The 20,778-nt window shown below is 43.2% G+C and overlaps 2 protein-coding genes across 3 annotated transcripts in view; one reads left to right on the top strand and one right to left on the bottom strand.

Moving 5' to 3' along the window:
* The window catches only part of LOC134455569 (E3 ubiquitin-protein ligase MARCHF6-like), a 31,167-nt gene extending 10,424 nt beyond the window's left edge, over positions 1-20,743 (top strand). Inside the window, exons 18-26 of the mRNA XM_063206711.1 lie at positions 7,341-7,478; positions 10,091-10,316; positions 11,345-11,414; positions 12,871-13,052; positions 13,960-14,094; positions 15,428-15,517; positions 16,572-16,704; positions 19,306-19,441; positions 20,381-20,743. Coding sequence (XP_063062781.1) covers positions 7,341-7,478; positions 10,091-10,316; positions 11,345-11,414; positions 12,871-13,052; positions 13,960-14,094; positions 15,428-15,517; positions 16,572-16,704; positions 19,306-19,441; positions 20,381-20,471 — 1,201 coding nt within the window. The 3' untranslated portion in view covers positions 20,472-20,743. The remainder of the gene's footprint in view (positions 1-7,340; positions 7,479-10,090; positions 10,317-11,344; positions 11,415-12,870; positions 13,053-13,959; positions 14,095-15,427; positions 15,518-16,571; positions 16,705-19,305; positions 19,442-20,380) is intronic.
* LOC134455570 (polyadenylate-binding protein 1A-like) lies at positions 606-5,740 on the bottom strand. Of its 2 annotated transcripts, XM_063206712.1 has the most exons (3): positions 5,643-5,740; positions 1,097-2,811; positions 606-954 (listed from the first exon to the last, which is right to left on the bottom strand). In XM_063206712.1, the coding sequence occupies exons 2-3, from the start codon at positions 2,711-2,713 to the stop codon at positions 772-774; spliced, it is 1,800 nt and encodes a 599-aa protein (XP_063062782.1). In that variant the 5' UTR covers positions 2,714-2,811; positions 5,643-5,740; the 3' UTR covers positions 606-771. The 2 variants fall into 2 exon arrangements, with proteins under 2 accessions (XP_063062782.1, XP_063062783.1); XM_063206713.1 differs by lacking the exon at positions 5,643-5,740 and having other exon boundaries at positions 1,097-2,841.
* Positions 20,744-20,778: the final 35 nt, after the last annotated feature.

Consider the following 20,778-nt stretch of genomic DNA (forward strand, 5'->3'; position numbering starts at 1 on the left):
TTATTTTTGTGGGAGCAGAAGCCTACTTGTATAAGGCTATGGTCAACACAAATTATGAGGAAACGGGAAACTCTGGCAACCTTAGAGATTTTTTGAAATCGCTGCCTTCATACGTGAATTTATTCAATCTCTAAATCTTCAGGATTATCTGTAAATTATTTTCCCACTCAAACTGCCATGTGCGATGGCAAGAAATCTTGCCAAATAGTTTTAGATGATCAATAACCTATATTCTTTGTTTTATTCTTCCAAATTGCTGCTTTAATATTATGTCATTGTTGTTCCCTTCTTTTGTTTGCTTGTTTTTGAGTTGTTAGGCTTCTTTTTGCATTTCTCAAGATGTCTGCTGTCAGGGTTCCCTCTAGTGGACAGGCATTGCATGGCTTAATTGGACAGCTGTGTGCACTCATTTCACTGTGCACTGTAGCGAAAGGTTTTTATGCATTTAAACCTTCAACCTTCATTTAAACCATTTCAATCATTTAAACCATTTGTTTGACCGTGTCAATTCAAACTCAACACTCAGATTACATAAACTAAATTATTTACTGGTCTACGGTGAAAAAATGTCACTGACTCATTTATAATTTTGTTCTTACCAAAATGGTAAGGGTTTTTTTTTATTATTATAATTTTGAATTTTAATTTCCAGCATGAAGAATGTGATGGTGAATTGTGTTGATGGTGACAAATTTTTCCATGTTGTGTTTGCTTATTGTCTTTTAAAAACAGTCTGCTGGTTTGTCTGTGCCGTATTCCCAGTCCATGTCTTTAGACGGCCACCGCTGTGCTGGTCACGGGCTTCTGGGCTGCCTGCTCGGCCAGGTGGGCCTGCAGCACAGCCACGGCCTCATCCACCTTGGAGCGCAGGGCCTCCGGGTGCTCGAGCATGTGAAGCAACTCAAGGTTGTCAAGCTCCAGCAGCATGCCGGTGATCTTCTTTGCCTTGTTGGCCTGCATAGATGGATGGATAGATAGATAGATTGTTTATTTGTCCTTTCGGACAATTGTTCTGTGCCATTTTCAGTGCATCTGATAAAATTACAAAGACATTACAAATAGACATAAACACAAATAGACAAAACACCACACCCACCTGCATGGTCTCGATCAAGGGGAACAGGCGCATGCCCGGTGTATACTTCTGGGCCTCAACGTCAAGGGCTGCCAGCTTGGAGGCGGTGAGAGGCTCCTGGCCCACTGGGGCGGGGATGGCAGCTGGGGCACGAGCGGCACCTGGGCCGCTGCCTGGGCAGATGACCGGAGTCTGAGGCGTGTTGCACTGAGAGGACATCATGGGTGGCACCTGGGCAGCGGCGGGTCTCTTGCTGTGGAGGGTCTGGAGACGAGAGCCGTATGGGCGCATGGTGGTGCCTGGCATCCCCTGGAGTTGCTGGGGGCGCATGTCCTGAGTAGCCGGACGGGGGCCAGGGTGCAGCTGAGCCAGCTGGCTGGGCTGGTAGGAGGCAGCATGGTTCTGGGCCTGAGGGAAAGTGGTGCGCACGTCGTTGGCCATCCTCCGCATGTGTTGGTGGGTCAGGTAGGCCTGGCGCTCCTCCTTGCGCTGGGCCAGGGCCACGTACAGCAGCTTGGTGGCCACAGTGCGACCATTCATCTCCACAATAGCCTTGGTGGCCTCCTCGGGAGAGGAGAAACACACGAATCCGAAGCGCTTGCTGCGGCCGCCCTCCGCCATCACTTTGGCGCTGGTGATGGTTCCAAACGGCGAGAACATCTTACACAGGCACTCGTCACCCTGGTTCTTCTCCAGGTTTTTCACATATAAGTTGAGGCCCTGTGAGCTGGTCAGGCCGTCCTGCTTCATTTGGCGAAATTTATTCTGCAGTTCTCTCTGGCGCTGCCCCTTCCTCTGGGCAGGGCCCACATAGACTACTTTTCCATTTAGCTCCTTGTGGTTCATCTCGTCTATGGCCTTTTGAGCATCCTTGTGATGCTTGAAATCCACGAATCCGTAGCCCTTCGATTTGCCTCTATTGTCAACCATAACCTTTATGCTCAAAGTGGGGCCAAACTTGCCAAAGATATGGCGCAGCCTCTCATTATTCATGTCCTCGCCGAAGTTCTTGATGTAAACATTAGTGAACTCCTTGGCACGGGCGCCAAGTTCGGTTTCACGGTCCTGGCGGGACTTGAAGGGGCCCACAAACACTTTTTGATCGTTGAGCAGCAGGCCGTTCATTTTCGCAATGGCTCTCTCTGCCGCCTCTTGGGTCTCATAGTGCACAAAGCCATAGCCCTTGGAGGAGCCATCCTCATTACAGGGCACCTTGCAGGATAGGATGTTGCCAAAAACAGAGAAAGTATCAAAAAGATCCTTAACGTCGATGGACTTCTCCAAATTTTTAATGAATATGTTTCCCGCTCCACTATTCCTTACGGAGGGGTCACGCTGGGACCACATCATACGTGCAGGCCTGCCGTTGATCTCCTCGAAGTTGAGGATGTCCAGGGCACGCTCAGCGTCAGCCTGCTGCTGGAAGTTCACATATGCGTAGCCAAAAGAGCGGCGGGTGGTCTTTTCCCGGCACACCCTTATGGACCGGATGGGTCCAGCAGCGCTGAATACGTCGAAGAGCATTCCCTCCGTGACATCTTCACGAAGGTCCCCGACGTACAAAGGGGCCACGGGGCAACGCTGGGCAGCGTTGGGGGGCGTCTGTGGGCCGCAACGCTGGGCAGCGTTGGGGGCCATCGGTGGGCGTAGCGAGTCCGTCTGTAATTCCGCCGGTGATGATGGTGACCGACTCCCCGACTGGACTTCAAGCACGCCGTAGATATGTCAAGAGGGATCTGCGTGTGCAAGATAAATAAATGTTGATTAATTTATTGTTTGATTAAAGGGGTCCTATTATGCTTTTCCATGTCCACTACCCATTTATTGGGTTACACAGCATCTGTTGTATGTAAAAGCTTGGTGAAAGCTGCATTTCACAAATTGGCCTCTTGGGGGAGAATTTCTCTGCCGCAGGAACGCTATTTCTCAACTGTCAGAGAACGCGTGGTTGGGTTTTCAACATTCTATAGCTTTTGTTTCCGGTACGGGTCTACGTCATGCTGTACCTAACATTGCTGCTTATGGGATGGAGTGTTGACGATGTCACAGACCATTGCAGAGACAGTAGACCTAATGCGCATTTGTTCATCGCAGCCACATAGCCTAGGCCTATCTGAATTTGACAGTATTGTGATGAGATGTATCCTATTTGTGAATACACCACTCAGTGTACAAAATAGTGTAGGCCTAAATAGTGTAGCCTACAAGGATAGTGTAGGATTTCGCCATCCACAAGTTTATTCCATTACGCATGTTTTTTTTTTTTCAATTCATAAATCGGCTCCGTCAATAGGCTACAGCATCGGTCTAGACTGGAGGCTACACTCACCTGTGGCCCAAGTTATATATTTTTGTTTCATTGTGATATTAAAGCTGCATTTTACATTGATAAAATACCGGTTGGTAGGCCTATGGCTAACGGGTCAGAAACAGTTGAATGAGGAAGGTCGAAAACAGGCAGAACGCGTTAACGCAGTTGCGCACTGAGAATCCAAAACACTTCCAAGTGGGTGAAAGACTCACCTGGATCTCACCTTTCTCTCTCTATTCGCTTCAGGGCCGTTTTGCATATGCTGTTGGCAAGACTAACTTTTGTTTGGTAAGATGTGAAAACCCTACACTTGTATTGCCGCTTGAAGCATAACATTAATTAGAAGACGTGCGCTGATGTTATCCAAATAGGTATCACGACATGACCAGCAGCCGTTTGCATCAGCAATGTTGGCAAGGATTAGCCAGTTAGTGTAGGCTATGCGTAGGCTACAATTCAGTAATTAAAATGCAACGCAGTTTTGTTCATCATATCTGCAAGAGCAACGTGGATATTGGCTTGACGTCGTTTAAAACTGGTCGAGTCGTCGGGCGGCATGCCGAAAATAATGAAACTGAAACGGATAGGGCCTATTGTTATATAAAAAAAATCCTGTCCTGTCGATAAATGCGAACAAAAAAACCACGAAACCGAGACTAGGCCTAGGCGTTATTATAAGACCCAGTATGAAACCAATCCATCGAGGACTGCCCATTGCGCTTCCAATCCAGTGGGCGCATCATTTTTGCCGGGGACTAAATAGAAATGCAGTTACTAAAATTGAAACCATTCACCTGAAAATACCTTGAAATGTATTTTTATGAAGCATAGCCTATCACCATTGTGCATTACGCCTACAGACAACGAGCAAACAGGAACTCATTTTTAAAAGCCAACAACGCGTGCGCTCAGTAGCCTATTCAGTCTGGCTTGCAAATAGACCACAGGACGAATTTGAACACGGAGTTCATATCACAAGGGTGTCACGATATCACTGACAGACGTTGAATTGATAGGTTTGAGTCCGACAAGTCGTGCCCTTGTCTTACTGGGCGCACTCTTTCAATTTCGGACTGCGTCTTTGACAGCCAGATGGGGGCTGCCGCGGGAGCGAAGAAAATGTCCACAACTTCGCTGAATAAATATGCCTATCCTTTGAACTGTGTACAGCAATTGCAGATGATTAGCTTATTGGATAGCCTATTTTGTGAAGGTTAACTTGTCATTAACAAGGGAATGTGATCCGATTTCAATCCCAGAACATTCTTTGTGTCTTCAAATTTCCACCTGTCAACAGCAGATCTAGACTTCTCCCACCTAGACCAGCGCGACACTTGTCTGTTTGCGAGCAGTAAACTTGGCTGATAACTTCAACTTTAGGGCTACAGTATGCAAGGCTAGACAGCGGGTTAACCAATCAGGCCCCTACTGTTGCGTTAATAATGTTTGAGATAAAGATTCTTCAGCGCAGGATATCAGAAATAAACAAGACAGCGCAGATGGCTATTAGTTTTTTTTTTCAAATATGGTCACAATCGCGTTATTACGCATCATATGCAATATGCGTATTATTTCATGAAACCTCAAATCGGAAGCAATAGCCTGTACCCAGCACTTTCAACCCTTTCTTAGATTAATGGCAGCCTAATTGTCCCAAGCGATTTTGAAATCAAACTGAAGCCCATGCACGGAAGACTCGCATTGGATAGGGACTGGGTTTCAGCAAATTACACAGCAAGGTGCACAAATAACAACGTGGGACTTATGATGCGTCCTTTTCAGATTAATTGTGGACATTGGGTGAACTATTTGGCTGTCAACTTTAGACATAGGCTACAGGGTTGGATTCCAGGACAAAAACAGCTGTGCTGCTGACGTAATATTAGTAATAGAATGCTTGATGAAACGCTCCATGCTGCGTCGAGATTTCAGAATGTTGAAGGGTCTAACATTCTGCACTTCCACGCGTTTCAAACAGGCGGCGTAGGGTGCATGTACACAATGATAAAAAATAATGGACATGAAAACAAGTGATCATTCAAAATTAACTCCACTAACTACAGTAAAGCAAAATATTAACAATGAAAGTTATTCTAAATAGCATAATAGGGCACCTTTAAATGTGGAAGGCATACACTCGCGGTTAGCTATCCTATATTAGCTATCTATTTGCGGTATTGTTTAATTACTCTCATTGGTTATTCATACAGGCAGTAGGCCTAGCATGAACATACGATACGAGTGTAATTTGCTTACCGGGTACGGGATTCGCCGTTCAAATGGAGCAATAATATATGTCCGTTGTTGACTTTCGGGAGAGATCAAATATGCGTCTGCTTCTGAAATTGCAAGTGAAGTTGTGATTTTTGGGTATCAAACGTTCTATAATCTGTTTATGACATAATTTCGTTCTTTTGTTATCTTTCAAACTACCTGTAAGGGCAAGAATTGCTCATCTTGTCAGTATTTTCCTTGCGCAAAGGGAGGAAATGAAATATCGTCCAAAGTATTCTCGCTGATCGCATGGTGGACGATCACACGATGTCCATTACAAATGCCTATACTGGTCATTTCGCAGTACCGGTAATTTATTTTGATGCAGCTGCGAAAAGCCGAGTGTGCAGTATTGTTTAATTATTATTTTCTGATCTGCGCCCTCCGACGATCATTTTCAACGCTTTTGAAATAAACCACTGTGGACAGACACGCTCCGTGGGCGACCGTGCTTTCATTGTCACCTGCAGCCCGCAATAAATACATGGGCCCATCATTTTTTTGTTTTTTGTTTTAATCTTGGTGATACCTGACAACTTGTTGGTTTTACCTATTGTTTTTTTTTTTTTCTTCCTGGGTCTGTTTATTTCCCCCCATGATTTTATTCATGTTCCCTGATTAACTTATTATTTTTTTCTACTGTGGTGTTCAAGGATAAAGGATAGTTTATTGGTCACATATATTGTTGTGCACTTGGGTACTTTCATTACTTTCATTCATACTTGCATTGGGAGCTTCATTAGCCTATTATGTGTATTATCAATATTTACTGAAATGTGTACAATATGGATTTTTTGACTCAATCGTTTATTTTCCTTTAAAAAAACAAACAATCAAACTGACCCCTGTGGGCTTTGGGCTTACCTGTGCATCACTACTAGACCAACCATGTTCTGTTTGTGGTTAATTACATGCATGCAATGTTTAGCTGTGTTATTGCACCTGCATGGCTGCGAGCTGTCCCCTTAAATCCCTCAAGACACAGCCCCTATCATAAGTTTGTTGTGAACAGAATGGCAATGACCACATTGCAATGTGTAATGCTGTAGGCTTTTTTTTTTTTTTTTTCTCAAACAGCCAAACACTTTCCTGGTGGAATGGTGTGCACCCGCACAGTGGTGCGCACACAGACACACAGAGGCTAGTACAAGGGCCTATTTCTGTGTTCCTGCACCCCCAAGGCAGTGCGCTGTCCCTGCCTGAGCTGCTGTGAGCCGTTTACCACCCCCCACCCCACCCCACCCTACCCCTCTTATGTGCTAATTATGCATGAACGGCTTGACGTGTGCCATGTGCGTGACGCCTCTTTTTGGGGGAAAACATTGGGGGCAAAGCCAGTGCAAGTCAATTGGTGGTGTTGGGAAATAATAAACGAAAGACAAGGACCCTGTAGACTAGCGTTGCTCACGGTCAACATGCCAAAAACGTGTTGTGTTACCGGCTGTTCAAATAATATGGCCAAACAGCCGTGGCTGATGCATGGACTGTGTTCATTTAGGCTAGCCGGTGTAGCATGTCAGTTAATGAGACATTCGGTTTGTTTTCCCTCAAAAAGGGGCGTAGCGCACATTCACGAGCGAAGTCCCCGGATGGCCGTTCATACATATGATAATGTATGATTATGTAAGTATGTAAATATGATTAAGTAATTCTGATTGATTGATTGTTTCCCCCGTGTAGTGACGCCCCGGTCAGTGAGCTGTCCCTGGAGCTGCTGCTGCTGCAGGTGGTGCTGCCCGCTCTGCTGGAACAGGGGCACACGCGCCAGTGGCTCAAGGGCCTGGTCCGCGCATGGACCGTCACCGCTGGATACCTGCTGTAAGTGGCCACAGACAAATATGCACGCACGCACGCACACACACACACACACACACACACACACACACACACACACACACACACGGACAGACAAACATGGCAGTGGCTCAATGGCCTGGTCCACCCATGGATCGTCACCGCTGGATACCTGCTGTAAGTGGCCACAGACAAATATGCACGCACACACACACACACACACACACACACACACACACACACACGGACAGACAAACATGGCAGTGGCTCAATGGCCTGGTCCACCCATGGATCGTCACCGCTGGATACCTGCTGTAAGTGGCCACAGACAAATATGCACGCACGCACGCACACACACACACACACACACACACACACACTAGGGCTGGGCGGTTCTGGAAAAAATGTGCACCACGGTTTTCTTGATGAAAATTGATATCACGGTTTTCTGCGCGGTTTTTTTGATAAGCGACGATTTTCTGCCACATCTCAATGCTCCTGAAGAAAAGACTGAAATTAAATTTAAAAATGAAATAAAATCCTGAGTTTTAATTCATCTCCATTTCTATTTTAATCACTTTTTGGGAATAAACACACACACACACACACACAGACAGACAAACATGGCAGTGGCTCAATGGCCTGGTCCACCACATGGCAGGATACCTGCTGTGCTGTAAGCGCGCACACACACCACATACACACTTGTAGTTAGGGCACACAAAGGCGCATTCACAGTCAGCGTAACTGGCGGTAAACTCACTCATACCTCCCTGGTGACGATGGCGTGCGCTCAAAATGAAGTCACACCCCCCTCCGCAAGCTGCCGCGTCGCAAGGTCTTGCACCCAACATTTTTTGTAACTTGATGCGCGTCCACCACCAACGACCACGTAGGCAGACAGAGCAGTTGCCTATAGAAGAGACACTACTGGACTACAGAAGGGACCCTGCATCATTTTGAGGATAATATATTATAATGTCTTGGAGAGCTATTTTATCTTCTCCCTTAAATTTTGTTCAGTGAAACAATTGTTTACTTTGTTCAGTAAAGCAAGTTGATCTATTTATAAATTCTGTAGCCAGAACAATGCTCTCACATGGTCTTGGAATGATCTGGCATTGTAGGCTACAACAAAAATCTATGTTTCATTGTGATAAGTCATAAGTCAGACGTTCAGTAGCCCTACAGCAGCCGTGTTTGGCTTTCTATTTTTATACATCTCTAGAACTACCGCTGCGAGTGCGACAGATTCTGCCGTTTCTCTCATGAACAGCAGAGGGCACACTTCCGAAAATGCAAGCAAAAGCCTGTAAATGGCGCTTTTGACTATGAATGGTCTGCCGCATTTTAATGGTTCTCACGCCAAATGCCAGGAGGTACGCATGTTAAGTATGCGGCCAGCTTAAGGGTTTGTGCATTGGGAGTCATCATCTCATACCTGCAGTTAGCGTGCCGTGCACACACACACACACACTTTTACAGTTCCATTCACCTGTGCCTGAAGGGCCTCATCTGCTTGAAGCACACACTCGTTCACCTGGTATTGAGTGTGAAGTGAACACCATTGCCATGTTTTCCCCCACCCAAGTGTAGGGCTGATAGTATTCAGGCTCCATGCCTGATTTCAGGCTTGACAGAGTTTGCAAAAATAAAAACATTAATGATAATTAGCCATTAGGTTATTCTTATCTCAGAAAGTGATGCTGATTCAGGGTTTTCTTCTACTATCAGGGTTGAATAATGGTCATACACAGGCTATTAAATGTTTGAATAATGTGTCAAAATAGGTCTACGGTACGTCACTATGCAGTATCTTGTCGTAGTCGTTAGAGTAGGGAAAAAAGTTCAGGCTCTGGACTTTTTTTCACTATCACCCCTGCAAGTGTGTCTCAGTTGAATGTACCGATGCTATGACTTGTTGCAGTGTGACCTGTTTAGGTGCAGTCACACTTGCAGATCAGCATTGTCGTTTTAGGTGGAATGTGCTCATTTGCTTCAGGTGAAATGTGCTAATTGATTCCGTTTGCTGTATGCATAGAGTAGACAAGAGCATAAGACATTTGCATTCGGCAGAGACGAGGACCGTTTTACTATGGATGGAAAACCAAATAAAAGAAGCCAGCTGCATTCAAATTGTTGTATTGCTAGAAGCTAAGTGTACAAGTGATGTGCTAGACCTTATGTTTATGAATATCCCTATGCACACGGGACATCAGTATTCTTCACAGCACAAACAAGTGTTTGTAAACTTACAAACAGGCCCAGCAGTCCGCGACCTTGGGATCTTGGGCTCTTAACAAAACTTTGTTGTTGTTGTTATGAACAACAACAATAATATATTTTATGTACTTATCTGCTTATTTATTTTTCTGATTTCCGTAATTTTGCTCAGAAGTCAATTGGGTCATCTAGAAGTCCTTGCCCATGTATTTGTTTTCTTAAATGTAGCATATGTATCTGTTGTTTTTGTGTAATGCTGTTGACAAACAAAATGCCCCAAAAAAATACCTCTGCCCCTCTCCAGTAGCTACAGTAACAGGCTACTAGCTTTTCTGATATCTGACCATTTCCTCCTCTTTCCTTTCTCTACCAATCCTAATGAGATGTAATCTGGAATCTTCTTCCCCCTCCAGAGACCTCCACTCATACCTGCTGGGGGACCAGGAGGAGAACGAGGCCAACCAGCCGGCCAACAACAACAACAACCAGCCGCCCCGCAACAACAACAACAACAACCTGAACGCCGCGCTGCCCCCTGTGGTGGGAGAGGGCCTCCACGCCGCCCACCAGGCCATCCTGCACCAGGGGGGGCCCGTCGGCTTCCAGCCCTACCACCGGCCCATGCGCTTCCCCTTCAGGGTATGTGAAAGTGAAAGTCCATTGAGAAACTCCAACTCCCATTGTCATTGTGACACAGCACGCCACAGCACACACACAAGTCAACACTGCACACAACAAAATTGCCTTTATGGCTCACCCTTGCAAGGGGCCAGCCCTCAATGGCGCCCCTAGGAAGCAGTGCGGCGGGACGGTATCATGCTCAGGGTACCTCAGTCATGGAGGAGGATGGGGGAGAGCACTGGTTGACGCCCTAACCGCTTACACATGACTGCCCATATGGGTATGCAATGCTGCCCTTACTTCCACCCTCGCAATAGATACTCTACACTTCAGCTGGGAGTCTAGGTGTTCAAATGTATTCAGTATAATGATAATAATAATGATTATTATTAGAGCTGGGACTGGATTACATTTTTTTAATAGAATTAATATATAGGCTTTGAAATTAATGAATCGAATTAATCACATTTAAATATCTGACTTGTAAACAGTGAAAAGTATTTTTTTTCACTTGGATTTTGAATAATGACAGTAAATAATAAATAAGCTTAATCTAAAAATATTGTTAATTTTTAAAAGAAGAGAGAACTTTTCTCAATTTCATCAGACTGTTCACCATAAGGCGAAATGCTGCCCTCCACACTGGTCTAATCCAGAACTATGTAGCTATATTATAGTGCGATTAAAATTAGTTCTTTTTTTAAATCGTATTAATTTTTGTGTGATTAATTAATTGAAATTAATGCATTAATGTCCGAACCCTAATTATTATACAGTTATGTAATAATAATAATAATAATGATAATGTTATCTTGTAATGATAATGATAAAACATGATCTTAATATACCAACCACAGGTATGATAGTGTGATGATTATGATAATTGCAATAGTGGGACTGTGACTAAGTAGCATTTATATGCATATGCAAAATCGGTGCCCTCACTGATTTTCCTAAAAATAGTCATAATGCGTGAGGATAGTCATTATGCGTGCTATAGCAATTCATTATTCCCTGTGTGTTTTTCCCCTTGTGTGTGTTTGTAGATTGGCCTGCTGATTGCATTAATGTGCGTGACGCTGCTCGTGGCCAGCCTGGTCTGCCTTACATTACCAGGTAAGCTTTCGTCTGCTACTCCTGACAATAGCCAAACCTCTCTCAGTTTATCCTGATGGCACCTTTGGTGTTTGACACTAGTGTCCCGGATATCTCCACCAGACAAGAGCACTGCTGAGTAACGGCAGAGGCTTAGCATAGCAAACACAGGGATGTTGCCTTGGGGTGAACTCTTTAAGTGTCTGCCACCACAGCGCAACTTGATAGAAAGTTTAAAACCTGCAGCTAATCCTATACGGTCACCCTATGTGATCCGAGGACGCGGAAGCAAGATTTTTGCGTGTGCACTAGTTGCATTGGGCGTTGTTGAAAGCTTGGCAGAACCCCACTGAGAGTTGACTTACCTGTGGCCTAACACGGCCCGGAATAGCTCACTTCTCAGCAAGCACCAACATCCTTTGTTTCTCCGCCTGGCTCTGAGTAGCCTATACATTCAGGTTTTTGTTGTGTAGATGGTAGGGAAAGCAAAGAATGGAGTGCAAGAGTTGTACAAATGCCACAACAGACATGTGGAAAGAACCAAAAGGAAGAGGCAAGGGAGCACCAAGCACTCAGTGCACTTGTGTGAAATTTGTCATATCGCCTTTTCTCAATCTGCCTTTCTTTTTTTTTTAATCTGCAGGGCTGATAGTAATCAGGCTCCATGCCTGATTTCAGGCTTGACAGAGTTGACAGAGACAGAGAGCAAAAATAAAAACATTGATAATAATTAGCCATTTGGTTATTCTTATCTCAGAAAGTGTTACAAGTTTAGGGTTTTCTTCTACTACCAGGCTTGAATAATGGTCATACACAGGCTATTAAATGTTTGAATAATGTGTCAAAATAGGCCTAAGTTACGTCACTATGCAGTATCTTGTCGTCGTCGTTAGAGCAGGGGAAAAAGTTCAGGCTCAGGATTTTTTTTCACTATCACCCCTGATTCTGCCTTTATTTGTTTCTTGCCTGTTTCCATCTATCTCTCTGTCTCTCATTTTTTTTCTCAGGCAACTTTCTAAGCTAGTTCCAGCATCTCTGTTCTCCGTCTGGCTCTGTCCAGCCTTACGTTCACGCTTTTTTTTTGTTGTAGGTGATGGTTAAACCAAAAGACTGATTGCAAACATCTCCTTCCATCTCTCTCACATTACATTGCATTACAGTACACTACATTACATTACACTACGTTACATTTAGCAGACACTTTTAACCAAAGCAACTCACAAAGAGGACATTAAAGCAAGTACAGAGTTGGGGGACAATACAGAGTACAGCAATATACATTAATTAAGGACAGATGGAGAGCAGTAATGTATAAATAGTGGAGGACCTATTAAGTGTAGTGAATGTTAGTTCCCATGACTAGAGATGAGTAGAGTTAGTTTTGTTTTGCAGGGAAGCTCTCTCAGAAGAAACTATCCACACAAAACACACTATAATCTCTGTCTCTCGTGTCCTCTACCCCTCTCTCTGTGTCCAGTCTTCGCCGGTCGCTATCTGATGTCCTTCTGGACGGGCAGCTCTAAGATCCATGAGCTGTACACGGCGGCGTGCGGCCTGTACGTGTGCTGGCTCTCCATCCGGGGCATCACGCTACTGCTGGCCTGGATGCCTCAGGGACGCACGGTCATCATGCTCAAGGTCCAGGAGTGGTCACTCATGGTAAACACACACACCCCTTTTGAAATGGCCACATTGAAAACAAATGGATCATGATGTCATTGAAAGGTGCACAGTGTAATGATTTTAGCAGTTTCTTTCCAGAATTCATGCTGCCCATTCAGAAATTGTCTTTTTATTTTTAGAAATACTTACCACCACCATCAAATTTCTAAGTATTCGTTATGACTAGAAAATTGCACTTATCATACATGAAAAGGGGGATCTTCTCCATGGTCTGCCATTTTGAATATCCATAAGTCGACATTTTTGGCTGCAAAACTTACTATACGTTTGTCATACTAGTAAATCTTAGTTTATTATTTAGAAAATATCCATGAAAAGATTACATTTTCCTATAGGTAGCACAGTTTCAATGAGCAGCATAGTTGCAATACCTTCTCTGGCCACCATCCACAGTGCACCTTTAAAGGGCAATAGATTAAATGGATTTGAAATGGTCCTTCATGGTAAACAATCGTGACCATTGTGCGCTCAACTTCCACTCCCATCTTGGAGAAATGTACAATCGAACTTCTGATCGCATTCATTAACCAATAGACTTGTATATTAAATAGGGGTGTAAATCACAGCCTTCATGACGATACGATACAGTATCGATTTCTTAAATCAGGGATTCGATTTTTTTCGATACTTAAGAATTCCCCACAATACGATGCGATTCGGTTCGATTCGATTTTTTCCAATTACTTTTCCACTGCTATTGAGTTATGGAGCTAGGGCATTGCACAGGGGCCAGCGATTCTATACTTTTCGATTCTTAAGAATGTCCCACGATACGATGCTTTTCGATTAAATCGCTGGCCGATACTTCCGATACATCGATACATTTCGATTTTATGTACACCCCTAATATTAAATGTGCGTATGTTTGTATGTGTGTCTACAGATTGTTAAGTCTGTGGTGGTGGCAGTGCTGGTGGCTGGAGTTATCCCCCTGCTGCTGGGTCTGCTCTTCCAGCTGGTCATCGTGGCTCCGCTCAGAGTACAGCTGGATCAAACACCCCTTTTCTACCCCTGGCAGGTGTGTGTGTGCACGCGCGTGTCTTCATGTGTGTGAGAGAGAAAGGGTATGTGATTGTCAGGCCATGTTGAAGTAGAAGAAACCACATAAGCTTATACTCATCATTTATTTAGACCAGGTCCATTGTCCATGTCCACCAGACTATTTGCAGACCATGTGTGTTAGAGAGAAGTGGTATCTGATTGTCAGACCTTGTTAAAGTAGTAGACACTGCACCCTCAGGCTTGCACTCATTATTTATTTAGAGACCGTGTCTGTCCATTGTCCATGTACACCAGAACATTGTCAGACTATGTGTCTGTGCTTGAGATCATGCGTGCATGAGTGTCATCCCCCAGAGTCCTTAAGGTGGCTGAGTACCTGTTATTCACAGGGCTGACAGAGTTGGCAAGAATAGAGTATGATCTTTATGTCCAATGTCCACACCACATGTCCTTTTGTCCAAAGTCCACACCATAAAGACAGCCACACATGACATGCTGACTCTACCAACGTTTTCGGTAACCAGGCCCAAGGTTAGGTGTTGCATAGATAACTACTGTAGGTTAGACTTCAACAGCGGTGTCAAAAGTGTAAGTACAACACCAGAACATGATATTACATAGCTGTAACGCCAGTTAGTCCATTGGGTCCTAATGAGGTGGGTTAGACTGTTGTTACTGAAAAACACTGAAAACGTAAAAAGAACCTGCCACAAATTTGATCCAACCCGCCTACAGTGAGGTGATCATAAGACAAGCACACAGCAACACCGGTTACTATGTTAAGTTATGTGGGTTGGAGGGAAACCGTGTTTATTTTATTTTTTACTTTTACTTTTGACATTTCTTGATTTCAGCCTCACTTACAAATTGGTAAACTCTAAATGTAAACAAATAGGTAAATTCCAGCACTATTGCGTTTTTGCTGTCTGTGACATGTTTCCAGATGTAGTATTCTGTGAGTTTAAGCTTGTTGGTCTTTTGACAAATACCTTTATTGCATTACAATCACTTCATACACACACAGACACCAATGCATAGTATTGGCAGGCCATCTACAATTCTCTGTTGCATGTCATATCCCATAGTACCTCTGTGATAAACAACCCTTGAATCCCTGAAAGTTCATAACGCCCAACTCCAATCAAATCTGCTAGAGACGCAGGCTATTAAACAGTCTTCATAACTCTCCTGTGAAATCACTCTTCAGTCTTCGCCAAAGTCAGAACTTTTAGGTTTTTACCACCGAATAAACACCTACAAATTCCAAATCCTCTGAAGCAAAGAGAAGATGTGTTATGAACCTTGAGCCTCTTGATAACTGGTGTGTTGTTTCCTCTTGCGGTCCACAGGACTGGGCCCTGGGGGTTCTCCATGCCAAAATCATCGCAGCCATCACGCTGATGGGGCCCCAGTGGTGGCTCAAGACAGTCATCGAACAGGTGGGAGAAATGAATTCGCTCCCCCCCCCCTTCTCTCTCTGTCTCTCTCGCTCTGCATCTCCCCCTCGTCTCGCTTTCCCGCTCACTCTGTCTCTCTGCCTCTTGCTCTCTCTCTCTGCCTCGATCTCTCTCTCTCTGCCTTGATCTCTCTCTCTGGCTCTCCCCTTCTCACTTTTTCCCTCTCTCTGCAGCTCCTTATTACTTCATTAACCTCTGCCTTCTTGTGAACACATGGGGATCGAGTTATTGTTAGTGATTAAAAACCGGCAGTACTGTTCTCGGCTGGCTATTGCTGCAGGATTTTCTACTTGAGGGGGAATATTCCTGAATCGCATTACTGTACCGGGTTTAATCTATTATGGCCAGCTGTCAGTGAGCACATGTCCATCTGCAGGGGGGTAATGGGCTGCTCTGCTGATGCCATTTCTGGCACAAGACAGCATCCTGATGGAGCTGTATGAGTTGAGGATTTTTATGCCTCTCCTGATGGAGATCATGTGTTTAACAGGAATTGGCTCAAACGTACTCTACAATAACCCTGTTTTTACCTGATAAATACACAGTATATTGATATCTTGGTACTCAGAATTGCTTCCATCAAGAAATACAAAAAATGCACTTGTCCACTCAAGAGGTCTAATCAGAATGTGACACAAGCTGAAGAGTATGTACATTTGGTCAGTGATTTCCCAAACGGATGTTGCCCATAAACAAATTTGATCTTTTCATGAATATTTAGTATGTAACAAATAAATGTTTACTGGTCTGCCCCAAAGTACACAAAGATCTGCGGCCAAAGATGTATATTACTAGAAACTCCAAATGGCGCACATGGAGAAGATCCACGTTTTCATGTGTGGAAAAGTTAAATTTTTCCAGTCCAAATGAATACTTTAAAAAAAAAGGTGGTGATAAATATTCATGAAAATGATTTGTGAAGGGGCAGCTTACATTCTGGAAATAAACTACAAAAAAACCTACCTTCATTTTAAACTGATGCTGGTATAATGATGCCTGATGCTAGTATATTACATGATGTATTTTGTGTTCGCAGGTGTATGCCAATGGTATCCGCAACATTGATCTGCATTTCATAATCCGTAAGCTGGCGGCTCCAGTCATTTCAGTTCTGCTGCTCTCCCTCTCCGTGCCCTACGTGATTGCCTTTGGGATCACTCCCCTGCTCGGTGAGTTCTGCCTTTTAAATTAGATTGCATATCGTTAACATTTTTCATACTGAAGTTTGCTTTTGCTCAAACTCAAGTCACATGGGTGTTAGAAAAACCCCAGAGATGGCAATGCTGGTACAGGAAAAAGCAAATCGCTGCACTTGACAAGAAGTAGCTTGTGCTTGATTTTGGCTTGTTATGGTGTATGTATACCTTAACAAATTACAGACTGGACCAAGTTCTTGAAATAAAATGTATTTAAACTGTAGTAGTGACAACTATAATGGAAGATACTAGTTGAAACTAGTCCTCATCAAAGGCCTTCTCTACTTACAAACCCCAACTCCGGTGAAGTTGGGACGTTTGGTAAACAGTGAATAAAATCAAAATGCTATCATTTTCAAAACATTCAATCTATTCATTAGATGGAGAATAGTGAAAAGACAACATATTAAGTGTTAAAACCGAGAAAAAATATTGTTTTTTTGGGGACATATGTACTCATTTCTAATTTGATAAATCCAACACGTCTCAAATAAGTTGGGACGGGGATCAGTGAAATTTAGTAAACATCCAAATAAGATAAAATAACAAAGAAGAACATTTCAAAATGAATTGTACTGACGGACAATATAGGTGTCAAGGTATAAGATCATCACAGAGAGGCTGAGTCACTCAGAATTAAAGATGCAAATGGAATAATTACCATAGTTATTACATACATTTTTGAATTCCCTTTGATTTACCACGATTGAGTGTATATAAGACATATTTTTGTTACTAAAATCATTGTATAGGTTCATGACATCATGAAATATATATTGGCTGTAGTCTCACTCTAATTCCTGGAGTGCTAGAGCTATTGAAAATTGACCATATTAAGAATGCTTAATGCGTGCAAATGATACAGGGGTGTAACATTCTCCTAAGCACCTGAGCTCACTTGAAATAAACCCAGAAGACATGGGAAACTGTCCTTTGCTTACAGAAGTCAGCAGAAGTTGTAGAAGTCCATTCTTTTTGACAATAATAGAGCATTGCACATCCTGTGCTACAGTGAAAATGGACCATCCAACTTGTGTTAGTGCTAACTTCAAAAGTCAGCCTCCATGATGGCATGCGGGTGCAGTAGTGCATTGGTTAAGATGTTCTCACTCATCTGTAGAGTTAAATACAGTGCTGAATGGTATAAATGGGTTTTAAACAGCATGAAAAGCCACTCATGCATTATATTTTGAAGGGAGATCTTCGATTACTGCCACATAGTAAGGTCAAATTGCATTCTCTACTATGTTTTAACCCATTGATGCCTGATGTGGCGTTGCGCAACATTGACCTTGGCACCTGGAGCTGCATGGCGCAACATTCAGGCTCATGAGATTTGAGACAACTTTATTAAAAATCTCTGTTTATTTGAGATGAATGAACACATTCTAATGACAGATGAGGGTCTTAGCATTTAAATGCAACTTAGTGCATATTTTGATGTGCTTCAGAAGCTGAGATATTTAGATTTGTTTAAGCTTAGGGCAGCTTTTCTTAAAAAGGGCTCAGGCATTCAGCACCCTTTTTTGCCGGTGCCTTAGGCGTCAATGGGTTAACAGTTTGGCTCCATCATAAGGACCAGCAGGTGATAAAATGGTGGGCTTTTGGTCAAGACCTGTCACACTGTAAGCACTACAGGAAGGAAAACATTGCAAAACATGACAAGGAATACACCCACCATTTAAGCTGGTGAAATAATGTCCAAGATAGGAATTAACACTGTTTTTTATATAAAATCATCTCATCGGTTAATGTATTTAACTGTTAAGTGTTGTCTTTTGTTTTGTTTTTAGTCTTCCTCGACATTTGCTGCCATTTATTGTCCCCGTCCCAACTCTTTTGAGATGTGTTGGATTTATCAAATTAGAAATTAGTACATATGTCCCCCAAAACAATATTTTTTCTCGGTTTTAACACTTAATATGTTGTCTTTTCACTATTCTCCATCTAATGAATAGATTGAATGTTTTGAAAATGATAGCATTTTGATTTTATTCACTGTTTACCAAACGTCCCAACTTCACCGGAGTTGGGGTTTGTAGATAAGCAGATATACAATATGTTGCCATATTCTGTAAGAGCCCCATTACCAGCCGAACTGAAAATATTTACTTGAACCAATGTTTTAAAATAGCTGAATATGTCCATTCTCAGAGGATGTAAGTGGAACAACATGCAACTTGCTTGGCTGAATATAGGTAGCATAATAGCCTTGTTTACGCTGTGAGCTGTGGAAGCAAGGTGTGATGCTGATGGTGTGTGCGTGCATGTGTGCTTGTGATCGGAGGCCCCATGCTGGCACGCAACTGCCAACGATAACATGGAAAAAGGAGTGATAATATGGTGTTGAAGGTACTGTTAGTTAGGGAGCCGCTCCATCTGGAAACGCAGGTGATACCTTTATCCTTAGGACATCATGAACAGACGATTCTAGTGCTGCAAAAGACTCCTTTAAGCCAAATTTGGATTGTGCCACAATAAATGTATATCTGTCAATCCACATAAAGGAGTAACGTGTGTGTGTGTGTGTGTGTGTGTGTGTGTGTGTGTGTGTGTGTGTGTGTGTGTGCGCAGGCGTGACTCCGGAGATGTGTGTACTGGTGCAGAGGAGGATCTACCCCTTCCTGCTCATGGTGCTGGTGCTGCTTGGCATCCTTACCTTCCAAATTCGCCAGTTCAAACGCCTTTACGAGCACATCAAAAACGACAAGTGAGTATTCTCCCTCTTCTCCTTCTCTCTCTCTCTGTCTCTCTCAAACACACACAAACACACAGTCACCTGTTTAAAATAAAATGACTCGCATTGCCTCGCTGTGTACAATACCTCTTGACAAGAAACCTCTGACTGGTTTGATGTGGCAAACATTGTGCGCTAATTGCGCGTGTGCATTGGCAACAAAATCCGTTTGATTACTTGAACACCGACCAACAACAGCGCTGTGTAAACATTTCAACAACACTTGTCACTTGCAGTTCCTACCACATCAGAGGAAAAAGTCAACTGTTTGAAATAGGATGCTGAGGGTTTGTGGTGCCTTGATGGGGTTGATTTAATGAGCGTGTAGTTAAGAGATACTACAAATGAATGCCACAATTGATCCCAACACAGATCATTTCACAGATACAGTATAAATAGCTAATTGCAAGCGTGCATTGGAAACAAAGTCGGTTACATCTACACATTTCATAGAATTTCCATGACCTCTGAATGCACAAAATATGGGTAAGAATAGGAAATTTAGCTCTGTAGTCACTAATTTGTAACAGCCAGTCTTTCTAATTGCCATATTCAGTCAACTCGCTTCTGGCATGTTTGCCTGAATTGACAAGTTTCTTGACATCTTCAGATTCTATAATGTTGCGGGAAGTATTTTATACAAAAGAAAAGCACTATTGTGTTCAAATTCTGTGATATTCCCTGACTGCACATGCAAAATGCTCGAATTCCACGACTTTCCATGATTGGAAAAACCTCTTGAATTTCCATGATATTCCAGAAATTCCATGACCAGTGGGAACCCTGTACAAATTGCCTTTCGCTTGTATGTATGTGATGAGTAACTTAAAAACAATGTGTGTTAATTGTTTCACGACTATTTGAAAGACTTTAATGGCGTTTCTGGTTGTCAACCCCTGCGTGTCACTACAGGTACCTTGTGGGACAGAGGCTGGTGAACTATGAGAGGAACAACGCCAGTCGAGTCAGCGGCGCCATGCCTGACTTCCCACCCCAAGAATAGACATGCATGACATGACAAGACGATACCTCTCTCACCATGAAATTGTACAGCTAATCTGCCATTTTTATTTTGGTTGTATGTCGTGGCTGTCGTGTGTGGGTGTGTAAATGTGCGTGTGCAAAAAACTAGTGTGTGTTTGTTGTCATTGCCTTTGCGCAGCACGGACAACTGTACATATGTAAATAACTGGCACACAGATCAGTAGAGCGACCATTGTACATTTCTAAAAGAAAAATGTATGTAAATTAATTTATTAAAGCATATTGTCACTAGTTGTGTTTTGTGATTTTGGATTTAATTATCGCAA

The sequence above is a fragment of the Engraulis encrasicolus genome, chromosome 9 (assembly GCF_034702125.1).
Source record: "Engraulis encrasicolus isolate BLACKSEA-1 chromosome 9, IST_EnEncr_1.0, whole genome shotgun sequence".
Classification (NCBI taxonomy): domain Eukaryota; kingdom Metazoa; phylum Chordata; class Actinopteri; order Clupeiformes; family Engraulidae; genus Engraulis; species Engraulis encrasicolus.

Bases quoted from the DNA above. Each gene is read 5' to 3' on its own strand.
- LOC134455570 (XM_063206712.1), bottom strand. From the start codon at position 2,713: ATGGCCCCCAACGCTGCCCAGCGTTGCGGCCCACAGACGCCCCCCAAC. The intron at 955-1,096 runs GTGGGTGTGGTG...CCATCTATGCAG, and splicing joins CCTTGATCGAGACCATGCAG to GCCAACAAGGCAAAGAAGAT.